Source organism: Mus pahari, chromosome 14, assembly GCF_900095145.1.
Source record: "Mus pahari chromosome 14, PAHARI_EIJ_v1.1, whole genome shotgun sequence".
Classification (NCBI taxonomy): domain Eukaryota; kingdom Metazoa; phylum Chordata; class Mammalia; order Rodentia; family Muridae; genus Mus; species Mus pahari.
In genome coordinates this window covers 1,326,348-1,353,213 of record NC_034603.1, presented here as the reverse complement: position 1 = coordinate 1,353,213, position 26,866 = coordinate 1,326,348, and the positions used below count along the sequence as shown (strand labels likewise).

General features: G+C 47.1%; 1 protein-coding gene across 2 annotated transcripts in view; it reads right to left on the bottom strand.

Annotated features, from left to right (window-relative positions):
• Nucleotides 1–26,866, bottom strand: part of Sh3pxd2b (SH3 and PX domains 2B) — an 85,918-nt gene that overhangs the window by 24,722 nt on the left and 34,330 nt on the right. For both annotated transcript variants that reach the window (XM_029546266.1, XM_021211991.2), the window contains exons 3-7: nucleotides 23,415–23,490; nucleotides 16,834–16,910; nucleotides 7,701–7,792; nucleotides 7,150–7,175; nucleotides 209–343 (exon numbers count right to left, since the gene is read on the bottom strand). In XM_029546266.1, coding sequence (XP_029402126.1) covers nucleotides 209–343; nucleotides 7,150–7,175; nucleotides 7,701–7,792; nucleotides 16,834–16,910; nucleotides 23,415–23,490 — 406 coding nt within the window. The remainder of the gene's footprint in view (nucleotides 1–208; nucleotides 344–7,149; nucleotides 7,176–7,700; nucleotides 7,793–16,833; nucleotides 16,911–23,414; nucleotides 23,491–26,866) is intronic.

Genomic DNA, 26,866 nt, shown 5'->3' with positions numbered 1-26,866 from the left:
TCCATGGGGCGCCTCTCTTGGATTCCCAAGGAAAATTAACACAGAAAATTCTCAAAGGAGCTCTCAACTGTGTTGATAAGTATTTGAAAACCAGGACTGTTTATGGGAGCAGGCCTGGAACACGGCAACACGCAATCCAGCAGGCTCCTGAGACAGTGGCTATGGGGGCGACGGTTCAGGGTACGGGAAAGGTGGTCCAGGTCCTTACCTGACTCATTCTTCTCAATGATGTCCACTACTTGGCCCACACTGAGGCTGATCTCTGAGCTCTCCTGCTTCTGATAGTCTGCCACCACCACATACTGCTCCAGGACCATAGGGTCCACTGAGGTCGGGTCATTCCCTGAGGACAGCAAATGCCACCAAACATCCCATTAGCCCCAACAGTCTTTGTTACAGGATTTGTCTCATGCCCCAACTCTTTATCCTTGTATCCTCTCATTCATTTTCTTACCCAGGCATTAATGTTTACCAAGAGCATTGTGAGGGTGGGGGTTCCAAGCAAGTAAGGTGAAGCATATTCCCAGAAGCTGGCTGCCTTTGGGGAGCCCGAGGGGATGGTTTAAATTAGCTTGAGGTCACCACCCAGCCTATCTCATCCATCCAACTTCATCCTAAGCCCACCTATGAACTCATAGGTCAACCGTGATGCTCAACATACTTTTATTGACACAAAAATAGATGAAATGTATTCCTTCCAGCTTCAAATAACTCAAGGAAATAGGGGAGATAAACACATGGGAGATGTGTACATACATACATACGAACAAGAGATTAAATTATATCAGCTTGGATACCCATGATGCCAGAGAATGAATGGAAAAGGCAACACTGTACTAAATGAGTGGTCAGCTAGACTTCCCAAGCAGAAAGCAGAGACTCATGAGGGGAGGTGTCCTGGGAGTCAAGGAGGATCGGGGTAGGTGGGGTCTTCCATGATAGAAAAGGCCTGGGAGCCTTCAGGAGTGGCACGAGGTTGGGAGAGAAGACCCCAAGGAAAGCATTGGTCTGAGGCCGAGGTCTTGGTAAGTTTGGATTTTTTTTTTAAAGATTTATTTATTTATTTATTATATGTAAGTACACTGTAGCTGTTTTCAGACACTCCAGAAGAAGGCGTCAGATCTCGTTACGGATGGTTGTGAGCCACCATGTGGTTGCTGGGATTTGAACTCAGGACCTTCAGAAGAGCAGTCGGGTGCTCTTACCAGCTGAGCCATCTCACCAGCCCAAGTCTGGATTTTTAAATCTTGAATTAAGGCAGGGAATGGCAGGATGTACAGCTGGACAAGTGTCTCTGGCTGTCACGTGGAGTGAGGCAGAGGCTGGTAAGGGGGAGAGCACCGAGACTGAGGGTGTGAAGTTGTTAGGCAAGAGGAGATCGTGGCATTGGAGCTGGGCAGTGGTCCCAGGAGGGGAAAGTGTGGGAAGAGTTTCCAGGCAGGCTGTTTCCCTGGTGAGCAGTGTGTGCGTCACACCCCGGAGCTGTGAAGCCCTGCTACCCACTAAGACAGATGGCCATGCTCACAAAGACACACCACAGAAGACTTAAAAGGAACATCTCCGTTTAGAGACGTCAAAGAGAAGGAGGCAGCATGGTGTGTGTGTGCCTGCTTCTTGGCTCTTGAGCAGGTTCTGGTCATTGACCCTTCTGAGAAGGCATCTGAGCAGGGTATTCCCTAACCACCTGCACCCGAGTCTCCACTGGGCAGGAGGGGAAGGAGAGAGGAGAGATGCAGGATGGAGGTGGCAAAGAAGGCTGGGTGGGAGAGAGCCTGGAAAAGAATGTCCGCCACCCCCATGGGCTGCAAACCTTTCTGGTGTCATTGTGCTTGAGGTAGGCACTGCCTGTTACAGATATAAACATACTGAGAATAGTAAGTGAAGTGTCGACAGGCTCCCCACCCAGGAGTGGAAATGGATGGTGGACCATAGACACATAGGGAAGAAGGTAATGTCTGAGGTCGTCTGGCTTTCTTTCCTTAGCAGTTTCTAGGTTCACCGCAGAGTCTAGTCATGATGTATCCTTTCTTTATATTTCTCAAGGCTATTATCACTATTTCTAGCTCTCTGTCTTTAACTACCTTCTCATAGGTCGACAGTTCACCAAAGCCAGACAGCTAAGTCCGAGACAAGGGTGGTCTGACCCTACTGGAGAGAACCTCCCACTAGGTTAACCTGGCAAGTTCTGCTCCTGCAGGACCCGATGATGCAAGGAGTCAACGAGTCTAAGGTGCTGGCTCTCTAGAGTTCTTAGCCACCACAAATGAGGGTTCTTTTATGTTCAACAGCGCAAACCAGAGTCCACACAGAGTTGAGCCTGCTTGAGGGCCAGAAAACCCTCATGCTAATGGGAGACACCTTGTCTTGGTTTCCTGATTGGTCTCTGATGCCAGCCTCAATCCACCATATCGTTCATGAGTCTTCAGGTTGACAATCACTTGGTTCAATCATCCTCCACAGGCAATGCATGCTCTACTATTGTGGCTCTCACCTCACATACGAAATGCCCAGGGCCTGCAAAGCTCTGCTTGATCACCAGTGAGAACACATCATCCCCACACCCCACTCCAGAGGGCAGAAGGCAGACTTACCTCCTGTTCTTATTATTCTACACTAACAAGACTTCTGGCTACATTGAACATTTGGGAAAATACCTTTCCACTTGGGAATAGCATGAGATTTAGAGTCAGTGGGTCTGAACAGAGGCATGTACAATTGCTTGGTGTTCTTATGGAGAGGCGTGCCCTGTTCCGCCTGTTCATTTCTCCTGGCCTAAATGTGATGGCTGGTGCTCCAGCAGCCATCTTGGGCCAGAAGGTAACCTTGAGAACACTGGCCCCATATGGCAAAACTGCAAGGTAGGTCCCTGATCCTTTACCATCAAATGCTATGCTAAGCTCGGCTATCTTTTGTGTTTGAACTAGTAAACACTATTGAATCATTTCAGCTATAATCCTTTAGAAGTTTCTGTCACCATCAGTCAAATCTTTCTCACGTTTGTATGCTTTACATAGCCATGTTGAGTCAGCAGCCTTAGGGCTTCCTATTTCTCAGAGTTTGAAGTACATGCTGTTCTCTTTTCGAGAGACAGTCTTCACCAGCCGTTGGCATCCCTGGCTCCTTTACTCAAGGGCATCTGTGGTGACCCCTCTGATAGCCTGGCATCGCCTTTGCAACTTTTGATCCTTTCTGTTTTGTTTTTTAATTTAAAATATATTTTTAAGATCAATTTGAGTTATGTGTAAATGTGTGGGTGTGTGCACACACTGGCTGGCTCCCAAGGAAGTCAGAGGACTGCCCAGCGCTGATGGTACATGCAGTTGTGGGCGGCCTGGGGTGGGTGCTGGACACTGAGCTAGGTCCTCTGTAAGAGCACAAGTGCTCTTAACTACTGAGCCGTCCCTCTGGCCTCTCCATGGTACTTAAAAAAAAAAAAATCAACCCCATGCATTCCCTTGTCTCCCCTTGTATGTTTCCCTGCGTTGGTTTAGGTGCCCGTGTTCTAGCAGGAATCCATGAACTTGTCTCAGGCTTCTAAAAAATTAATTAATTAATGTGTATGAGTATTTTATTTATATGTGTGTGAGTCAAGTGCCTGCCTGATGCTTGCAGGTCAGAAGAGGGCGTCTGATCCCTGGAACTGGAGCTACAGACAGTTCTGAGCCACCGTGAGGGTCCTGGGAACTCAACCTGGGTCCTCTACAAGGGTGTCAGGTGCTCCCATCTACTCTGAAGTATTCTTAAAGTGTTTGTGGATAAGGAGGAAGAAAAGGAGAAAAAGGAAGAGGAGGAGGAGAGATGAATACTATGTTATTATTGGTGACAGACTGCATATGACCTGTAATGTGTAAATTATCTATACATTATTTGGTCCTTTAGAAAAAAGTTTGCCAATTCATGGTCTAGACCACAAATGGAACCCAATGGAGCTTAATAAATAACCAAATAGAATATTTTAAAACTTGGATTTAATGACTTCCTGTCTAGGTCCCTGAGGACCTAGCAGTGCCAAACACACAGTAAATACTGAGTGACATAATTAGAAACCATGAGATAGGAAGCAGAGGGCAGAGTGCCGGCCTTTGGTTACATGAGCGGAGTCAGCAGAGCATAGGGCTCAGGGCTCTGGTTTGGGGCTTCAGGCTGCAGTCCCTTGCTGAGACATGCTTCAGAGGTAAGAGCAGGGAACTGCTTCCAAGTGTTGCTTCCAGGGCAAGCTATGCACATTTTACTCAGTTTTTATCAACACTGGTGACAAAATGTATGGTTTTAGGTGATTAGACAGGGGGCTGAAATGAGGCTTCAGGGGGCTGGAGAGATGGCTCAGCGGTTAAGAGCACTGAGTGCTTAAGTGCTTAAGAGTCCAGGAATCCTGAGTTCGAATCCCAGAAGCCACATGGTGGCTAAGAACCATCTGTACTGGGATCCAATGTCCTTCTCTGGTTTGTCTGAAGAGAGCAGCAGTGTACTCACATACATAAAATAAATAAATAAATCCAAAAAAGAAATAATGAGGCTTCAGAGCTTTAGGTGCCACATAGAGACACTATCGGTGGAGTGTGATACTGCAACTAAGCCCCATTATGCATGGTACCAGGAACATCTCTCTCAAGGCAAATAGGTTCTAGATGTTGCCACAGAGGCAACCAAAAGATTCCTAGTTGAGCAGTGGTGGCTCATGCCTTTAATCCCAGCACTTGAGAGGCAGAAGCAGGCGGATCTCTGAGTTCGAGGACAGCCTGGTCTACAGAGTGAGTTCCAGGACAGCCAGGGCTACACAGACAAAGCCTGTTTCGAAAAACCACAAAAACAAACAAATGAACAACCCCCTCCTCCCCCAAATCCCCTAAGCTATGCTCCATGGCCCACAGGAATGAACAGAGGAAGAGTTATTCTGTCATTAATGCTGAAAAGCATTCTCAAGCCGCACAGTTGCCTACTGTACCAGAGACACCTTTGAGTTAGGTGTTTTCTCTTTCTGATGACATGTCTTGAATTTTTAAAATGTTGAGTAAAGCCAAAGTGAGACTTTTCCTTCCATAAGCTCACTAAATTGCCAGACTTGTTGGAAGATTCTGAAAATAAGCAAAAATCAAGAAGAAATGCTCTTGCAAGCCTTCAGACAACCTTCTTAATTGTGGTGAGATTCCCCTCTCCCCCTGTGGGATGAGCAGGATCTGGGACCACATAAGCCAAGTCTGCAGGAGCCAGCTGGCTGTGACTGGGCAGTGCTGGGGACTCCATCCAGGGTTTGGTATTGAAAATGCAGGGGTAAGGTCTGTTTTTAATTTAAATCTCTCTTAAATTCAGTCAAGAAAAGTGGCTCTAAAATCAAGGCAGTGTCCACCAGTCAGATAAACAAGGAGCCCATGGAGGGTTCTGACTCTGAGTAAAGGAAGGCGCCGCGTTCCAGCCAGTGGGACTATAAATAACCCTGATCCCATCACGGCAGGTGAGTGATACCAACCACGGTCACCACAAATTAGAGCCTCTGTTCTCTTTCCCAGACAGGACCCTCATCAAGCCTGTTCCAACTGGACACTCTTATTTTCACCAGCCAGAGCCATCTCTCCCCTCTCCTTCTCCCCAGCTCCTTCCAGGGGAGTCTCTGCATAAGCAAAGCCAGAGACTCCATGACCAGCCCAGAGCGGCAGCTGCTCACGAATCTTTGCTAAGAAAAGAAATGTGTCATTATCCTGGCTGAGGACCAGTTGCAGCTTTAGCAGGGTGCCACAGTGTGGCCAGTGACCACTAAACCCCAAAGGAGAGCCAGATGTAGTCAGAGAGTAAAGTGGAGCAGGCTGGGGCCAAGGAAAGGGGAATGAGGTATGGTTTCTGTCCTCACTTTCTGCCATGATCAGACTAAAGGACTGTAGAACTGACCTAGGCCTGCTCCCAGGAGGAGAGGGAGAGCACAGGCCTGAAGTGTGGGTGGGGTGCTAACGGGGACATCTACAGGCTTGCGTCATAGGAGGGATAACTGAACAGCATCAACCAGATAGCACTATTGAAGGGTTTTACATATACTATTATAGACCCTTTGACAATCCTTTAAAGCACATCTCGCGCATGGTGAGTGTGTGGTATGTGTGTGTGGTGTGTATGTATGTATGTATATGTGTATAGTGTGTGTATGTGTATATGTGTGTGTGTGTGTGCATATGTGTGAGTATTCCATAAATGGAAGCAAGGGCCTTGTGCTTGTTAGGTGAATGCTCTATCACTGAGCCACACCCAGGCCTGGATGTCACACATGAGGAACTTAGTTTTTATTTTGGGAATCTCTGCCTGTGACCCTCCCCATGCATGGAGCCCCTCAAACTTCCTAGAGTTCAAAGAGATGAGAGGCCAGGGCCCCGGAAGCTCTGAAACCCACATGGCTGTGGGGCCAGAAGGAGCATGGGCAGTAAGAAGAGCTGGACCTAGTGACCGTCGCCTTTAGACCACGCCTTGTCTTTTCCATGACCACCTCTGCCAGAGAGCAGCAGCATCCCAAGAATAGAAAGGCAGGCGGAAGCAAGCTTCCTGTATGGAAGGAGCCCAGCAGGGCTTGAGTGACAGGCATCAACCTGCCCAGGCAGTAGGCTGGTGGAGGCTGTCAGAGGACCGGGCCCAGATCTGCCGAGTCCACCCCCGAGCCCCAGGGCACAGTGTCTTCTCAGTCTTGCATTCCCTTCACTCTTTGGAAAGCTCACCCTCAGTCCCCAGGACTCAGGAGCCCTATCTTACCCCTCCCCCACACTCTCACCCTTACAGCACTGCAGAAGGCTCTGAGTGTCCACACTGCTTTGTACGAACTGGCATGGAGACCCAGAACCCTCTGCAGCATGGTTAGGAAGATGGCTGTCTTCCCACACCACAAAGGTACTCTTGTCTCATCACTTCGTAGTGGTTTTGGAAAAGGATGAAATAGTCCCCATCAATCAATCGCTGGGTCATCCACTCATTCTGCTGATCATCTCCATATACAACTATTCATTCATTGTTCATCCATCCCTCTGTATGGCTATCCACCCACCCATCCAACAATATATCCAATCACCATCCATCTGTCCATCTATCCCTCTGTCTACTGCTGTGTCCCTAGCTCAGAACCTGACCCTGGGCACATGGCAGGAATGAAAGGAAGGACATGGAATCTATGCTTACCTGATTTCTTCTTCCCGATATGCTCCCTGTGTAGGAGACAGGAGTGAGAAAGAGCTGGTCAGTCCTTGTTATGTATCGGGCTGAGATTCCATTGGGCCGATAACAGGCTCCACCCCACAGCATCCTCAGGGAGAGAATGAATCTAAGCCCGCTCCAGTAACCCAGGCTTCTTCTAAGAAAGACCCCTTCTCCAGTTCTGCCTTTATCTGATTAGTGTTCTGGATCCTTGGACCAAGGCTTCTATGCATTTGGGGAGTGGAGACCACAGGGAAGATTCTCAGTCTACCCTACTATCACACTCTTTGGTAAACATGGTGGTCATGTAAAACAACTTTGGATTAGGGACACTTAGTCAGGTTCCATTGCCTGTTAAATGGGACCTTTACTCACTTTGCTATGAAGCCACAGGCAGTGAGGCCTTGCATGGCTGAGGCAATGAACTCTGACTTCAGTTTCCAGCCTGCTGACTTTGGGTCCCTGTGGGTCTAGAAGGATGGTGGGAGGGGACGAGGGAGGAAGTGTCGCCTGGGGAAGTCCACAGACAGACTTACTCTTTGGGAGGATTCAGGTCCTCAGGTCTTGTCTCGAAAAACTGCAGAACCTCATCACACTGAGAGATGTAGGGCGGCAGCTGGATCAGGGCCTAAAGCAGAGACGGGGTGAGTCCGAGGGAGGAGAGGGTACCCAGAATGCTGTCGCCAGCAGTTCAAACTCAGGCAGGAACCAGGACTGCACAGGGGGATTCCTAATGCATAGGTTGGGGCCCATCGGAGCTTTAGCAGGCCTATGGTGAGGCCTGAAATCAGGGATTTTAACAGGCTTCCTGGTGATGTTGATGCCTTTGACTTGGAGAACACACACACACACACACACACACACACACACACACACACACATACACATTCTCCCAGATGTATGGAGATAATGCATTCTGCTGGCATTGTGTAAACATTATATATTCATATGTAACAATCCAGCTCATACTATACATGCTCGTTTGGAAAGTGATATTTTCACTAACAGTGTGAATTCCATTCATTTCATCTTTATCAACCGTATTCTGCTGTCTGCCAGCTCTATCACACCACTGGAGAACATCTGGAGTGTGTCCAACAAGAGTGTGTCCCAAGCTGAGGCTGTAAAACCCCACAATTTGGATATGGGTGGATGGGAGTCTCCAGGGTTAGCATGCCAGCCTTCCATTGGCCAGTTCCTGGCCATCTGGAAGAGTGGCTCAGCTGGGTCACGACAGAGCCCTGCTGCACCTACCCACAAGCCGCAAGAAGCCAGGTGAGGGTAAGGGAGGGCACGACCATTTGTTCTATGTGCTGACCTACCAACAAGTATTCATACAAGTAGCTAACAGGTATCTTCTTTGCCAGTGCCGGACTGGAAAAGAACAAGGTGCACACTGCTCATGGCACCACTGAGTGAACACTGTGGTTTTCAACAAATACTTAAACCTTCCTTCTCTCTTAGTGCTGGATGGGGAAGATGGAGGTGCAAAAGGCTCCTCCAGAAGAGGGCATTGGATAGCCTGTGACTGATAGAGCCGGTTCAGGTCCATGTTACTTAGACACAGAGGTCAACCATACATATGAGGGATTTATGCAGCCCCCACAGATGCCTCCCCAGCGCAACAAGACTCTGTGCCTCCTAGCATGTGCTCCCTGGTGCCTCTCTTGCACCGCTGGCCTGGTGTAGCCCGAGTATAAGATGGGCCATGTATTTTCTGCCTAACATCTCTGAAAACCAAGTCTGTGATCCACTCCTGCATCGACGCACATATGATCTATCCAGGCTCAGATGCACATCATAGAGATGTACAGGGGACTCCAGGGTGGAACTGTACATATAGCTCTGAGGGGATTTTGACCCCTTCATCATTTCTCCCTCTGAAGTTAAGAATTATGGTCAAATACATATCAATATCAAATTGGCCGTTAACTTCCTTTACATGCATAGCTGAGGCTCGAACACACTCCTATTCTCCACCTCCAAACCAGAGCTCATTCCACCTTGCAGGACAGAAACTGTCCCTGCTGACATCTGCCCCTCCCCTCCTCCACCATTTTCCTCTGTCCCTTTAAGTGTCTCCTTTAGGCATGACCATGTCTGGCTGGTATCTTGCTCACCCATTCAGGGGGTCACCCATGTATATTTCCTTCATCCATCTATGGACAGGTGGGCTGCTGGATCTACATTTTAGGGTGCAGTGGTGCTAGGGATGGGTCCCAGGGCTAGTATCCTGCCATTGAGCTTTACCTCAGCGCAGATGAGCTACCTCCACAAGCTTAAAGTGGAAAGATACAGTGTGAGGTGGGCAATGGTCCTGGAAGCCCTTCCACATTCACTGTCCACTCACTACACCCATCAGAGTGAGATATGCTGACATATGGCATGTTGATAATGTTTTTGAGATATTATTCATTTTTATTGTGTATATATATATATATATATATATATATATATATATATATATATATGCATGTATGTCTGTGCACCATGTATGTCTGTGCACCATTTGTGTGACACACCCATGATAGCCAGAGAGGGCATTGGATACCCTGTGACTGGAATCACAGACAGTTGTGAGCTACCATGTAGACACTGGGAATCAAACCCAGGTCCTAGTAGAGCAGCCAGTGCTCCTAACCGCTGAGCCATCTCACCAGCCCCTTGTCGATCATTTTGATTTGTCACAAAGCATCTACTCTGTAAGTGGCACCAGTACTGACCTTTGTCAGGGAGCAGAGCTATATTCTCCTGCCCAGGGATCTTCCTCTGAAGTCCTGAAGCTTTTGCAGCTAAACAACATTAGGGAACTGCTGAAGGGATGCCAGCTGAGCTGTGCCCTGCGGCATCTGAGCAGACATCTGCAGACAGCTGAACTTCGTCTGTTTGTCTGTGGCAAACAGACAGCTTACATCTATCTAATCTGTGATAGCAAAAGGCTCCTCAGCAGAACTCTCAAAATAAACTAATGCTCTCTCCAGTGAGCAAGGCTTTGCTGGGGTGGGGGGAGTACACTGTATAAATCAAGCCTTTGTGCCACATTTTGCTCATTTTTCCCCCTACCATGAGTTGGAATGTACAAGAAGTCCTTGCTGGCCCCATACTCTCCCAGAACCATGAGCCAAAAGAAACCTTTCTTCTTTATTAAATATCCTGTCTCGGATGTTCTGTTACAGCATTAGGAAATAAGCTAGGCCAGGCTATACTCAGGTGTCCTGGAGCTGAAGGTATAGCTCAATGACAGAGCATCTGTTTAGCATCCATGAGACCCTGAGATTAATTCACAGTATCAATGGGTTGTAAGTGGTGCCCACTTTTAATTCTAGTATTTGGGAAGCAAAGGCAGGCAGCTCTGTGAGTTTGAGGTCAGCCTCATCTACATTGTGAGTTCCAGGACAACCAGAGCTACATAGTAAGACCCTGTCTAGGAAAAACAAAACAAAACAAAACAAAACAAAACAAAACAAAACAAAACAAAACAGAAGCACTAAACCAAATCAACCAGCCAACCAAAAACTTCCTGTATCAAAACTCAAACAAAACACAGTTCATTTCAAAAGAGGACTTCAAGGTATCAGGCATCCCTGTCTTGGATCAATCCCACAGTCTGTGATCACCAGCATGGCAGCTATTAGGAAGGATTCTTTTTTTCTCCGCTGGAGAAGTGAGGTGAGGTCCGCTCCATAGTCTGATGCTCTGGCCCCTGTGTGAATAGAAGCTGGTGAGACCATGTCTCTCTCACATCCTTCACAATGGAGCCATGCTCTGGGCCTCTCCTTAAGAGCTTTATGACTGGGCTTAGCTGGGCTTCCCTCAGAAGATGCTGTATCTGTCTTGGGCAGCGCTCATGCCAAGTGCTGTCAGAAAGACAGCTGGTGTCCCAGCAGCCCCACAGCAAGCTGAGTAGCTGTTTATAAGGCTGTGTGACAATAGACACTCATCTTGGTGGCAGTCCAGGAGTCACGTGTGTCTCATTGTGTCTTTCTATAAACAGAAGTTCTTAGATGTAATGTGGCCAAATAAACACATCTTCTTTGTGGGCAGTATCTTTTGTGTCTTTAATAGTCCCTCCATACCTAGAGACAGGAAGTTTTTATTTTCTAAAGTCTCTATACCTCTTATAGCGAGCGACGACTTTTAAGTTCCTGGAAATGATCCCACTGTGCTGTGAGGCCGAGATTACCCACCTCCCGTTCCTCCTCCTCATATGAAGACCAGGAATCCAGCCATCCCCGATGATCTGCAAGGTTGGTTCTGTCAGTGTCAACCTGTCCAACATGCACGGGTGGCTCTATTTCAGGGCTGTCAGTAGCTTTTCTATGTGGTACCGATTGGTAACTTTATTTTTTGCTTCTTACTACACACCTGGCAGTCAGGCTTGGGTACCAATAGTCCTTGCCTATTTCTACCTGTTGGGGATTACCACTTTCTACTAAAATTAAAGCCAGTATGATGGGTCCCATTGCCTTAAGTCCATTCACAATGTTCTTAACAGATGTCTGAATGTTAGGAATAGCTTATGCATGAATAACCTAAGCAGTTTCTTCCTTGTGGTTAATTCACGGTCTCTGACATCCTACATTGCAGGCAGCTGCAGGCAGCTGGTGTCTCTCACAGCTCCAAGTTCTAAAATCTCCTTTTCAGAATAAATGTCCAGAGGTTGAGGAATCCTGGACATGAATGCAGCTGGACCTGGAGAGAATTGGATGTGCTGAGGAGAAAACAGGGCAAGATGACGTGGGCAGAGGAATATACAGGCAGGAATTGTCCAGTGGGGCAAGGTGACCCAAAGAACCTAATGGTCTTGCCAGCAGGGCCCGGACAGAGGGGTGCTGCCTTTGGAATGCCAATTTCATGCTTTATAGTTTTTAAAAAGGGACATGGGAGATGTAGAACTCTCCTCTGGGAGTCGGAATGTATAGCAAAGAGCTTATCCCTGCCCCCGCCCCCTTCTGCAGATGGTAGGAGGGAGGAGTCTGCCTATGCTAATTTGTTTTCTGTTGCTATACCAAAGTAAACTGAGGCTGGGGCCTATGTGAGATAAAGGTCTGTTTGGCTCACAACTGTGGGGCTGGCTCATGACTGTGTCACAACATGGTAAAGAGATACAGACAAGACCAAGAGCATCAGATATTCCTGGTTTTCATATCAGCAAGTTCTCAAGAAAACTTATTCACTTGAGGCCAGCATTCAGCCCAGATCTTGACAGTTCTGCACACTGAACACTGCCACACTGACGCTCAAACAAGTAACATAAAATCCTCTTGAGAGACAGTCTCAATCCACAGTCAGACCACAGTACTGTGACACACAGCACAGGCCCGATCACTGCAACCTTTGCATTTTTATTTCTATAGAGGCAGTAAATGGTACACAGGCTGTTGAGTCTGGGCTCAACTTGCAAGCTCTCTGATGTGGTTGTTATGTGTAGTTGTGGGACTTCGTGTCCTCATCTACACAGTGGGAGTACGGAAATCCACCTTACCTAGTCACTGGAGGGATGCAAGGAGGTCATGTCTGACCAGGAGCAAATTACTCCAACTCCTTCCTGAGTGTTGGAATTAAAGTGTGCACCACCGTGCCTCCTGTCTGTCTCCTGAGTGTTGGGATTAAAGTGTGCACCACCACGCCTCCTGTCTGTCTCCTGAGTGTTGGGATTAAAGTGTGCACCACCACGCCTCCTGTCTGTCTCCTGAGTGCTGGAATTAAAGAATGATTTTCAGTCCTTCCTAGGTGCCTCCTGACCAAGAGGGGTCATCTGTCCCAACACTGCTCCTTTTTGTATAAAAAATTTCAGATTACAGTATAATTTACATGCAAGTACCCAGTTCAGTATTTAATAAATTATAGAGCTCTATCCTCATCCCCACAATTCAGTTTTAGAACTTTTCCATCATCTAAACATCTAATTTTCAGTCCCTCTTCCCGCCCATTGTCCTGGGGCCCAGGAGACGGCTCATCTGAGCTCTGTGCTCGTAAACTCCCTGTCTGCACATTTCACAGGTCAGTCATCTCCTGCATCTGGTTTCTTTCACTTAGCATCGTGTCTCTGTGATTCATCTGGGTCATAGAATTTACCCAAATTTAACCACTTGATATCATCAAGTTACAGACTGCTCCTTACATTTGGTTATTACGACTTCCTGTTGCTAGGAAGGTTAACATACAAGCCTCTGTGTGGACGTAAGTTTTATCTTATGTACAGCCCCAGGGCTGGCTGTGTGATGATCTTCACCGGGTGTGTTGAAACAGTTTCTTGTTATGTACCCAGGCTGGACTGGAATCTTGTGATCTTGGTGTCTCGGCCTCCCAAAAACTGCCCCATTATTTGCCAGCTTCTGACTAACATCTGGCACAACTGTTCCATGATTAACATCAATCTTCAGTCCCTGTCTGCATGATCCCAGTGGTTCACAATGATAAGCATTTCTTCACGTGTTTATTTTAGAAACTTATTTTATTTTTGAAAACAAAAAACAAACAAAAGCTCTCATTGTGTAATTCTGGCTGACTTTGAACTCATTTGTAGACTAGGCTGGCCTTGAAATTACAGAGTTCCTCCTGTCACTCTCTCCTGAGTGTTGGGATTAAAGTGTGCACCACCGTGCTTTGTTCACTGTTTATTATAAACTCGGTCTCCTCTTGGATGAGAGTGTTATTGGAGTTTTTCCCTTGTCTTAAAGTCTTTTAATCTGGAGTTGTATAGGTTGTTGTTGATATTCTTCTTCTTGTTGTTTGTTTGTTTTGTTTTAAGACAGGGATTCACTATGTAGCTCTGGCTGTTCTGGAACTCGCTCTGTATACCAGGCTGGTCCCTAACTCATAGAGATCCACCTGAGTGCTGGGACTAAAAGGGTATTCAACCACCTGGTACAAGTTCTTCATGTATTCTTAGAAAATCCTTTAAAATGTTATTTACAAATATTTCACCCCATCTGTGACCGATCTCTGTGATCTTTCTTTTCCATTTCCTAGTGGTTTTGTTTGTTGTTTTTTTAGCAGAGAGGTTTTTAAGTAGATCTTGACCAAATATTTTTAAGGACTGCTACTTTTGGTATCACAGTAAAAAATTCATAGCTTAAACTAGGGTCATGAAGGTTTCCTCCACATTTTCTTCTGAAAGTTTTCCAGTTTTGTCTCTTTCATTTGGGGCCCAGTTGTGTGTGTGGATGCACGTGTTGTGGAAGTTAGACGTCTACTCTGGTGCCTTTCACTACCACCGTTTACCTTATTTTCTGAGACAATGTTTTAGTGACTCTAGAGATCAGTAAGTCAGATAAACTCCATGGCCACTGAGCCTCTGAGGTCCTCTGCACAGGGATTACAGATGCTGTCTGTCACACGTGGCCTTATGCATGGGTGCTGAGGGTCCAAACTCAGGTTTTCACGTTCCAGAAGAAATCATGTTTCCCACCGAGCCATCTCTGCAGCTCCTGTGACCCCTTTAGAGTTGATTTTCATACAAATTGTGAAATAAGGGCTCCAGTTCATTGTATTTTTGCATGTGTACGGATATGGGGGGGGGTGTGCCTGAGGTGAAAGGGGAGCATGGTTCAGTTCTAACCCCTCAGGGCATATATAGCTAAGTGTCTTTGCAGAAGTTATTGAAGATTAAACAAAATCACCAGGAGTGAACCTTGACCAACATAAAGATCCTTTTGGATTAGGGTACGGACACATAAAGACAACATGTCTTGTACATTCACAGACAGCTAGCTGAAAGCCACAGACAAGGCCGGAGACCCTGCAGCTTGTATTTTAGCTTTCAGAAGTGACATAAAACAAAGTCCTGCTGTGGAAATCACCAAGTCTGTAACAATTTGTGGCCCTGATGAATTAGGCAGTAGCTAGCTGTTCCACCTGTTTATTTAAAAAAACAAAACAAAACCAAAAACCAAAAAAAACAACTTTTTTTCACTGGACTATTCGGCACCTCCCTGAGTATCAGTCAGCCTGGCTTGTGGAAGCATTTACTCCTGGCTCCTGTCCGCTGACCTGTGCATAGATCCCCGGCTCCTGTCCGCTGACCTGTGTGCATAGATCCCCGGCTCTTGTCTGCTGGCCTGTGCATAGATCCCCGGCTCCTGTCCGCTGACCTGTGATCATAGATCCCCAGCTCTTGTCTGCTGACCTGTGCATAGATCCCCGGCTCCTGGCAGCTGACCTGTGCATAGATCCCCGGCTCCTTGCAGCTGACCTGTGCATAGATCCCCGGCTCCTGGCAGCTGACCTGTGCATAGATCCCCGGCTCCTGGCAGCTGACCTGTGCATAGATCCCCGGCTCCTGTCCGCTGACCTGTGCATAGATCCCTGGCTCCTGTCCGTTGACCTGTGCATAGATCCCTGGATAGTACCACGGAGTCTGAATCACCATAGGGAGTAAGGAGCCTTGTGGGCAGTCAGAAAATGGTCAGTGTGACTTATCTTTCAAGGTCCTTTGAATTTACACACACACACACACACACACACACACACACACACACGTTTGATCTTATCAGCATCTCTAAGAAGCCTACTGGATTTCTATCGGATTAAATCCAGATAGAAAGAATTTTTTTTCTGTTTTAGAAAAAATGCTGTTTTTGCAACTCCTAGTCATTTACAGTTTAGCTAGTTAGCTAGTTAGTTAGTTAGTTAGCTAGTTAGCTAGTTAGCTAGTTAGTTAGTTCTTGAGATAGTGTTTCACCTTATATGTAACCCTGGCTACCTAGAACTCATTGTGTAGATCAAGTTCACCTCAAACTCACAGAGTTGTGCGTCTGCCCCAGAGTGCTGAAGGAAGGCAACCACTGCCTCATCCGGCCCTATTCAGAGCTCTCTGAACTTCTCTTGACTGTGCTTTGTGGGTCACTTTTGGTTAAGTACATTTTTAAGAGTTTTACTCTCTTTTGGAGCAGGTATGAGTAGAACTCTTCTCTCTGTCTGTCTTTCTGTCTTTGTCTCTCTGTGCATGTGTGTCTCTCTCTCTGTGGTCTATGCTAGGTGCACATGTGTATGGACATGGATAAAAGCCAGCAGTTGGTATTGGGTGCCTTTCTCGACTATGCTTTGAGACAGGGTCTCTTACAGAATCTGGACTGGACAGGCAGTGAGCCGCCAGGACTCACCGTGTCCACTCCTAGACTCTAGGATCACAGGCACTTAGTGCTCAGTATTTTACATAGGTGCCGGGCCAAACTCAGGCCTTCGTGTTTGTGCATCAAGCTCTTTACTGATCAGGCCATCTCCCCAGCACAAGTGGAAATGTGTTCTTAATTTCACCTCTGGATATGGAGACAACTGGTGACTGCATGTGGCACCTGCATCCTGTGGTCTTACTACACTCGCTTAGTAGAGACAATAACAGAAGTGACAGCATGCTTCCTTCCCAACCGATCCCATCCAACAGCACCAACAGGCAGGCCTTCCTCTGTTGGAACATTCAAGGGCTGAGAGGCCAGCTGCTCCAGCAATAACAGGGACTAAATGCTGACTGGACCATTCACACCCAGGGCAACACCACATAGCCACTGAAAGTGGATTCAGGTTGATTCCACAGTCCTTTGGGTGTGTGTGTGTGGGGGTATGTTTTGTTCTGTTTTGTCTCCTACCCTTGAGTGAACATTTGGCACTGAGAAAGGAAAATAAAACAGAACACCCACGAGGGACGGTGTAGGCACCTCAGCTTACCTTACAATACTCATCAATTGGTATCAGGCGTTTGACTGCTACGTCCCGGATGTGGCTGCGGCGGAAGAGGATTTTGCCTGTAGGAGATGAGAACACATTCAACACAGCAGTGGCCCACCCAACCACCACTCGCAGTGGCTGTCTGAGTAGTAACAAAATTCCTGGCCGCCCTCAGTACTCCAGGCTGTACCTGGGTATGTGGGTAGCCACGCCCAGACTAAACTCCTCAAAGCCCCACTGCTCCAGCGCCATGGCTGGGGCGAACGAGCCTAAGGGAGAAGAGTGTTTTGTTTTTTGTTTTTTCTTTTTTTTAAGTTTTATGAGGATTGAACTCAGAGCCTTGTTCATGCTAAGCACATGCTCTGTAATGGAATTACACCCCAGCCAGCCCAGGAGCAGGTTAAGCGAGCACAGTCACTATACATACTTATGGCCTGTACTACAATATGTGCAATTAATGCCGATAGATGATTGGCATGACTCTCACTTCTAGCATTTCTTTCTTTCTTTCTTTCTTTCTTTCTTTCTTTCTTTCTTTCTTTCTTTCTTTCTTTCTTTCTTTTTTTTTTTTCTTCTTTTTTTGGTTTTCCGAGACAGGGTTTCTCTGTGTAGCCTTGGCTGTCCTGGAACTCACTTTGTAGACCAGGCTGGCCTCGAACTCAGAAATCCTCCTGCCTCTTCCTCCCAAGTGCTGGGATTAAAGGCGTGCCCCACCACCGCCTGGCACTTCCAGCATTTCTCATTCCTGCTGGGAATATGCATAAATAGGCATAAGCCTCTTGTGATGGTTCGTATATGCCTGGCCCAGGGAGTGGCACTATTAGAAGGTGTGCCCTGTTGGAGTAGGTGTGTCACTATGGGTGTGGTCTTTAAGACCTTCATCCAAGCTGCCTGGAAACCAGTATTCTGCTAGTAGCCTTCAGATGAAGATGTAGAACTCTCAGCTCCTCTTGCACCATGCCTGCCTGGATGCTGCTATGTTCACACTTTGATGATAATGGACTGAACCTCTGAACCTGTCAGCCAGCCCCAATTAAATTTTGTCCTTATAAGAGTTGCCTTGGTCATGGTGTCTGCTCACAGCAGTAAAACCCTAAGACACCTCTCTTCCAGTTATTCTGAAATAGCCAGTAGCAGTGGCCAGGCACAGTGCCATACTGTGCTGTAGGGTCGACAGCCATTCCCTTGCCTGCTGCTAACCATCCCCATCCTCTTGCAACACTTTCCACCAGGCTCTGGTGAGCACGCCTGTACGTGTTCCTCCCATGAGGTCCCTTTTCTAGGTTCTGCATCTATGTAAAGTCACACAGAAGGTCCCTCCAAGCTCAGCCTGAGCAGCCCAAGACCCACAGGCTCGTGGGCATCTCAGAGCAGAAACACAGCCTGCCTCCCTCCCTCCCTCCCTCCCTCCCTCCCTCCCCTCATTCAGGTCTCTGCTCCTGTCTAAGGGTCTGCTAAACTTTTGTGCTATTTGTCTAATGATTCTGGGCCTCTCTGATCTACCCATGCTTGCTGAAAAGGAAGATCTAGCAGATAGCACATCAAAGGGTTTGAAGAGCGTTGTCTTCTGAGAAACAGAAAACAGGTCATTTTTTATTTCTCTAAGCCTTCCCATATTTGTTGCCTTCAGAAACATAAAAACATCCTCCCAAAGAAGAGGGGACAGTGTGAGAACCTATTTTCTTCAATGGGAACCTGGAAGGGCCGGGGGGCAGCAGGTTCTCCTATTTGACTTAACATGGAGCGACCCTGCTGAGAATCTGGGTGGGGCATCCTTCCAAGGGCAGGTCTGTCCCCAACCCTGCAAGGCACTGAGCATCTCCAATTCAAATCCATTTCAAGCTGGTGGCCTCTCCAGCCCCAGCCAGTGTGACAATCAAATGGTCACACTTCCCATTCTTGCAGGCCTCTGCAGATAAGGCTGTTTGAAAGTCTCCGAACCTTCACGACTAAGAAGAAATATGAGCCTACGGAGCAGCCCTGGGTAGCAAATGCTTTCATCCATTTCTCAAAGTGAGAGAAGACACCCCCACTCCCCTGTGCTCCCATGGTGGCAGTTCCCTTCTGTGCATCAGGGAGGAGAGCAGTATACAGGCCTCTGACTGTAAAGGTAATAAGAGGGCTCAAAATATTTACAACTAGAATGAGGCTATTGCCAACCTGCACTGCAAAGGACAGACTTGTCTCAAAGCCACCACACATCCAGAGTCTGTTTTGGTTAATTTACTACTATTGTTATTGTTGTTGTTGTTGTTGTTTGGTCAAATTGATACAAGCTAGCGTAATCTAAAAGGAAACCTCACATAAGAAAATGCCTCCATAAGACAGGCCTGTAGGCAAACCTATAGAGTATTGCCTTGGTTAAGGATTGATTTGGCAGGGTCCAGTCATCTGTGGGTGGTACCACAGGTGGCTGAATGATCCAGGAGCAAGCCAAATGCTCCTCATGGCTCTGCCTTGACTTCCCTTAGTCGTAGTGAAGGGAAATGGGATTTAAGATAAAATTTGAGGCCTGATTCATGTAACTTACGTCAAATAATTCAAAGAAAAACTTGTTTGTAAGCTTAGAAGCCTGAGGTGGAGAACATAGTGGAGCAGGCCCTGGTACGTCCAGGCAGGCCTGTTGTTAAAACATTCCTGACATAGTTTGGAGTCATATGTTAACCTAGATAAGTGTCCCGCCTCCCAAGTCTCCTGACATCCTGACTTACATGTACCATTCTGCAAATATATAACCATTCTGTTGATGTTTAAATGGGCCAATCGTGTGCAACCGCGCCAATTCTCCCGAGCCCCCGACCTCCCTCCCTATAAAAACCCCTAGCTTTTGGGTCTTGTGGTCGATTTCTTGTTCTCCTGTGTGAGATATGTATCAACCTGGAGCTCCGTCATTAAACTACCTGGTGTTTTTACATCAAGATGGTCTATTCGTGGTTTTTGGGTGCCGCCATCTCGAGACTGGAGTAGGGAGGGATCCCCACAGAGGTCTTTCATTAGACAGTGACATGGACATATGAGCCAAACTAACCCTTTACTCTCCTTCTTGTGCTTGGTGATGGTGTTTTATCAAAGCAATGGAAAGCAGAGGGAGCCAGAGACCCGTGCCAAAGCTTCACCCAGAAGGAGCTCAGTGGGGGGGAAACTCCTCCCTGGGTTTGTAGGGACTTTGGGGATACTGAGGCAGGGACTTTGAGCCTACTGAGGCTCACTAGGTGGTTATAGCCAATCCCTCCTACACCTAGTGCCCAGGAGCCAATCACCTCTGGAGCCTGTGAATGGGGAAGAACAGGGTTCTGTTTTGTTGTCTTCGAGTTCCCCTCCACAACATACCCAGAGTCTCGCCTGTGGTTACAAAGGAGTAATTAATGTGTGCCCCTAAAAGCGTGAGCATGCATGTGACAGTCTAGATAAGAACATGCTAATTCTTTCTCCCATGTGCAGCTCTCTGGGGCCAGTGTCCAGGCAGCCTGGCCAGCGCTCACAGTGGTTCCTTCTTGTTGGTACCTGTGGGTTTGGTGGGTCTAGGGCAGATGGGAGGATGAGGACGAATCACGGTGGGCTACCTCCATACTGGAGTGGAAAGGGTGTTCAGGAGAGAGATGGCTTTGGTGGGAATGGGTGGCTTTTGTTTTCCACAGTGGAAGAAGGCCAAACTGTAATTCTTAGTTTTCAGGTCACCTCCTCTGCCAAGTTGGCCTCCCCAGCCCTTGCTGGGATGGAAAGTCCGCACAGGCTGGGCCCCCTACCCCGCCTTTGTGCTAACATGAAACTTGCCTTTGTCTTGCTGACAAGGCAGTCTGGCTAGAGAATTGACCTCAGGAGAGGAGACCCATTTCCTGCCCACAGTGTTGGCCTGGCGAATAGCTGGGGGGTGGGGTGGGGGTTCAGAAGGTCTTGGGGCCCCTGGGAATCCTAAGCTGGAACTGGGCACAGGGACAAAGGGGTTAGATCTTGTGAGCAGCATTTTCATGAATTCTTGCTGGAAAAGTATTACGTAACCACAAAGGCTTTTAAGAGCCGAGGAGCGGGTCGGGCTCAAGTTTTCTGCCTTGGGAAGTTTTCCAGAGCTGACTTTTCTTTCATCCAGAAAAAAGCTACATCTTTCTGCTCCCTTTCTCTTTCTTGAAGAAAGGCTGTTTTTTAGGCCGAACTTAAACATTCTGCTCATTCCAGAATGACTCCAAAATACAAAACTGAGACCCCACAAAGGAAGGCCCCCCCAACTCTCCTTTCTTACTGCCTTTGCTAAGAGCCTATTCTGTGGCAGGAATTGAACTTTGGGAGCAGAGTCACTGTCTTATTTAACAGATGTGGAAATAGAGGGGCAGGGGAGCGGGGAGGCTGGGGATGGTGATTAAAATCGCGGGGCTGAAGAAGGTTGACTCCAATGTGTGCTTTGCAGCCCTGAGTTTTGGCTATTGTATCTGGCACATGGGGTTCTCTCCACTGGGGGAAAAATTCCAGTGTAGTTGATGTTCTCCCAGTGGAGAGACTTTAAAATGTTAGCTTTTTTTGTTTTTGTTTTTATTGTTTTTGTTTTTTTCCCTAAGAATTCTCTCAGCAGAGAGGGCCTAGAAAACACTGGCTCAACCCAGCCAGGCTGACAGTGCCTGAGAGTCTAGTGAATGGGCACTTGTGTGAATAGAGACCTGTTGCAGGATATTTGATCACACTGTGAAACCCAAGATTGTATTATTTACTGGAAACAACAACAACAACAAAACAACCTGTTTCTAGTCATAGTATGGCTCAGCCCTTGGGATGACTGACATACCTTTAATCCCAAACAGTGGAGGTAAAGTAATTTTGTAGAAGGAAGCACTCATGTTTCAAAGTGATGTCTAATTGAGTGGCAGACAAAGAGACTAATCAGAGGAAGATTTGACTGAATAGGATATGCCCAACTATCAGGGGAAGAGAGAGGAAGAGGGGGTTACTTAAGAGAGCAGGGTAGAGAGGGAGGGGGGGTAGTTTACTGGGACAGTCGTACAGAGACAGGTTGCAGAGAGAGTACAAGCTAGACACAGGTGAAGGCAGAGTAAGCCAGAGAATGAGAAGGAGCCAGAAGATTAGAAACATACTGCCAAAGTTAGTCTAAGGCCAAGCAGAACAATTCAGTAGAGGCCAAGGGAGAGAAGCCAGATTAAATCAGTCAGCTTGGAGAGGAGTTTGAGCCAGAACAGCAAGGTTGAACCAGTCAGCCAGAGCGCAGAAAGAACTAGAAAGGGTGAGCTTATTCAGCAGCAAGTCTCAGAGGCTGAAAACATCTTAGGCATAGATTACATTGTACAGAGGCCAGAAGCTTCCAGGACTAGGCCTAGGTTAGCAGACTGAGGTAGTAAGCCTCAGAGATAACAATTATATCAGATTTATAGGGATCCAAGAAAGGAGGAAGATGGTGAGTTCTCCAAACCATGGGTTCCTGGGGTGACTGTCAATGTGCCTGTCATATATGTGCAACAACATCAAGTGAGCGATAACCTCAGTGACCTGTCAGACGGTTACACAGTCTTCATTGGCACCATCTTTATAGGACCATTCTCATCTCCAATTTGAAAGAATTGAGTAGAATTCACATGCTACTGAGACATTTGCCAAAGTTGGGTGTGTGTGTGCCCAAGGTGACAAAGTTGGAAGTGAATCCAGGCATGAAGCTTGGAGCCAGCATCCCTGTTTGCATCCAGATCTGCCATCTATGCATGTGTTTGTAGTTCCTCTGGGACCCAGTTCCTCCTTTGTGACAGGGGTATGGAGCTGACTACCTGAAATGCTGGGAATGAATTGGGGTGTAATGTAAATCACTTACCTGTGCTGGCATCCGACAACAGCGGTAAGTAGCAGTTGTTAGAACTTGGAGTAGGTTCTGTTCTGCATAATTCCTCTTTTCATCTAAAGTCTTGACATTACTCTTTGGTAGGGGTGGGAGGAGCTGGGGGCAGGGGTAGGGAGGAGCTGGGTGTGCATACAAGTTCTTGCCAAGACTGCATTATACCCTTTGTAGCAGCTGGTTTAACAGCTGACACTCGAAGTGCTTGGTACCATGATGCCAACATGTCCTGCTGTAATCCGCAGAGCATGTGGATATGATGGGCAAGCCCATGCCTTACATCATCCTGGATCAGCCTGGAAACCCTTCTAAGCAGACAGCATTCTCTCACAAGGAGGTTAGAAGGATCTGAAGTATCAGAAAATTTCTATGCCTCCACCAGACTGGCCTGTGGGAGTGTGTGTGTGTGTGTGTGGCATGTTATTAATTGCAAATTGTTGTGGAAGGACTCAGCCCACTGTGGGCTGAGCAAGCCATGGTGAGTGAACCAGCTTCCTTCTTGGTCTCAGCTTCAGCTCTTGCTTTTTACCTTTCCCTACGCTAGTGACAGAGAAATGGAAGATGAAGTAAACACCTTCGTCCCCAAGCAGTTTTTTGGTAGTGGTGTTAATCATAGCAACAGAAGTAAACTAGCAGAGAAACAATGCCCCCCCCAACAGTGGTGGGGGGAGGAGCTCGCGGGCTCTTCTGGGGACCAGGAGCTGTTCTTAATGTGACCAGGCTTGCCCTACCCGAGAGAATGCCCCTTACCCACCTGGCAGAAATGGAATGATCCTCTGCTTGGGGTCTTTCTGTCCTCCTTCCATGGGGAACTTGTCCAACATCTGCATCTAAATGGGAGGGAATAGAAGTGAGAACCTTTTACGAAACAAAATACACATTCTCTGAGATCTTAAATTTGTGATTTGACATATTAGAAGTTCATATCAAGCTTTTCAGAAACCTGAGGCTATGGGGATGGAGTCTGGTTCTGAGACCTTATGTGGTGAAAGCAACTGTTTATATCCACGGCTTCCAAACTGTGAAAGCTCAAAGCTGCAAGAGACCATTCTTAGTTGTTTGGTTTTTAAAAAAGATTTATTTTAAATTATGTGTCCATGTGTATGCATCTGTTCAACATGCACGCTGGTGTCCCAGGAGACCAGAAATGTCAGGGTACCCAGAACTGGACTTATAGGCTGTTGTAACTCGCCAATGGTGGTCATAGAAACCAAACATGGCTCTTCTGCTGTGTGCTCTCTTACCATGGAGCCGTCCCTCCAGGCCACCATTCTTGATTCTCCTAGAGTTTAAGCCATGGGCTTGAAATGTAAACAATAGCCTAAGGACTTCTGTTTCACAGACACCACTACGCTCTGTATTTTGGGAAGTGACAGGTGTGTTAAATTGCCCTTCACCTTTAAGCCTAGGCTTTTGGCATCATTCTTGACCCACCCTGAACCCCCAAACCTGCTCAGCAGAGCCTGGTGCCTGGTCCTATGCTGTATGCATGAGCCACCATGAGAACATGCAGTTTTGCAAAGAGCCCGGAAAACAGTCTGGTGGTTGGGAAGTAGCGTGTCAGATACCATAAAACAGGATGGGGTTGAGGACAGACCTGGGGGCAGACCATAACAAGACTGACTCTGACAGCTTAAGAAAGGAAGTGAAGCTGAGCACAGTGACGCACACCTTTAATCCCAGGGGCAGGTGAATCTAGCTCAAGGCCAGTCTGGTCTACATAATGCGTTCCAGGCTGGCCAGGGGTACAGAGTGAGACCTTGTAAAAAGTATTAATTTTAGAAAAAGAAAGAAACTAATGTGAAATCTCTGGTTCAGTACTCAAAAAAAAAAAAAAAATCACACGAATCTGCCACTCAATTCTTGTGTGTTCTGATGTAACTTTAAGGGTCTTTGCTTTAAGTCCCTCTAGTAATAGCCTCGCACTACAGTTCAAACTGGGCTGGGTTCAGCACTCCTTTCTGGCTTCCTGGCTACATGTGAATCAGGTTGGGTCAGGCTATGCTGCTGTAACAAGCTCTAAGCTCGAGAGCTCTAGCAATACCAAAGCTGTCTGCAGATATGTCCATGTTTCTCAACCCAGGTTTGAATTGTACTTTCCCACCCCTCTGAATTGGGCCACATCTAATGACCAGCAACATTTGTCACTTCAGGGTTGGGGCTGACAGCTGGATCTGAGTTTGCTGTTGTCTATTTCCCTCTCTCTTGTGAAAGACATACTCCCTGACAGTGACTTCGCTGCCATCTGCAGTCCTGGAGGGAGGGCATGGAGCCTTTGCAAGCCTTCCCATGGTCCAGCTCTTGGCCTAGTTGATCAGGCCACCCTTCTATCTGGTAGGTTGTTTTGCTGCTGCTATTGTTGTTGTTTTTGAGACAGTCTCACTATGTAAGCTCTGGCTATCCTGAAGCTAACTACGTAGCTCCAGGCTGGCAGGCACTGCATCTCGGCAGGACCTACCCCCCAGCCCCCGCCCTGCCTTTACTGTAGACACCAGCACTCAAGGTCCAAGAGGCAAAGAAATTGGCCCAGTGCCTGCAGCCCACAGTGTGGCAAGGCCAGAGCCTGAAGCTCAGTGGTGCTTTGTCATTGCAAGATCTCATCTCTGTAATGCCATGAGGACCGGAGAGGGCAGGGGGCATGTGCATCAGGCTCGAGTTTCTGGCTTCTTCTCTTCTAGTTTACACAATACCTTGGGGAGTGGCGCAGCTTCAGGGAGGTTGGGCTCGCAAGGGCAGCTGGGGTATGCAAGCTTCCAGAAGCCTGGGCAAGAGGCTTTATTCATGGATTTTCTTTATTATCATGTGCAGTACTAGGGATGGATCCAAGGGCTTTGTACATACGAGTTAAGAGAGCTACAATTAATTATAACCACTGGGATACCCTAGGTTCTGTTATCCATGGTGTTATTTGTGGCTGTTCATCATTGGCCCCTACTCGATCCTGCATGGGGACGGTAAAACTTGGTCCAGTGTCCTTCTCTTACTGCCGAGGCCACTGTGGTCCTCCTTGGGAAGACAGATTCATTTCTGAAGAATTCTTCTATACCAGCACATAGCAGGCTTTCAATAAATACTGACAAAATGACTGCTAACAGTGGGGGATTCAGGGCACTGCAGGTGGTACTCAAGAGTGCTCTGGACTCTTCAAGACATTTTATGTTGAACCTAAAACTACCGAAAACACAAAAGTTTAGTGAAAAGAACCAATGGGTTCAACAGAGAGAAACTCTCCTCGAAGGGGAAATCTCTTCAAAGGACAGTTAAAATCTCTAATGAATAGCAGTCATGTTAGTAATATAAAATAATAATAGCAACAATAATAATGGCTACAGTGCTCAGTCGTTGACAGTTAACAGTCTGCTCATTCAGTTTGATCTAATCTTTACAGTAACTCTGTGAAACAAACATTACAAGTTCCAAGTCTCAGATGAGGAAACTTGGGAGCAGAGAGGGCAATCAACTTGCCTTAAGCCACACAGCAGAGCAGGGGTATGACAGGTCCCAACACCTTTGTCTATTCATGTTCTAATATCGCTCTTTAGCTGGGTTCAGGGTTATGTGGATATGGGAAACCAGCTTGAGACAAGGCAGGCTTAATATTCCGTGCACACAGGAATAGCACATTACATTTTCCAAAGCAATTCATCAGTCTTAGCTGCAGAGGCTCTGAAATTTATAGGTTTGCCTAGCGCTATCTCCTTTTGCCTTCTCAATATTAAGACAAAGTTGAAACACCACCAAGGGGAAGCATATTGTAAAGAATGCACAGTAACAAGGCTACTTCCATTCCCTTGATGCATTCTGAGACACTCTCGGGATGTCCATGCTCTGACTGGGGCAAAGCTCTGAAGTTGGTGGAAGAGATGGCTGTCTGCATAGTGGATGCCCAATTAGGCCATGGAACTGTGTACCCAGATATGGTTGAAAGATATATTGTATATTGTATACGTGTAACACAGTTTAAAATGTAGTAAAAACAACAACAACAACAAAAAAAAAACCAACCAAAAAAAAAAACCCCAGTCTCCCATGCTACTAAGTTACTCCCAAATCAGTTTCAAAGTAGTGTTATTTACAGTCCCAGATGACTATCCCTCATTCCTAGATGGCCATGCAGGTTGATGCCTCTGGTGAAGCTGCATGCCCCAAGGGGACTTATCTGAGGTTAGACAAGTGGTGTTTAAACCAGTGTGGACATTTGTTAGC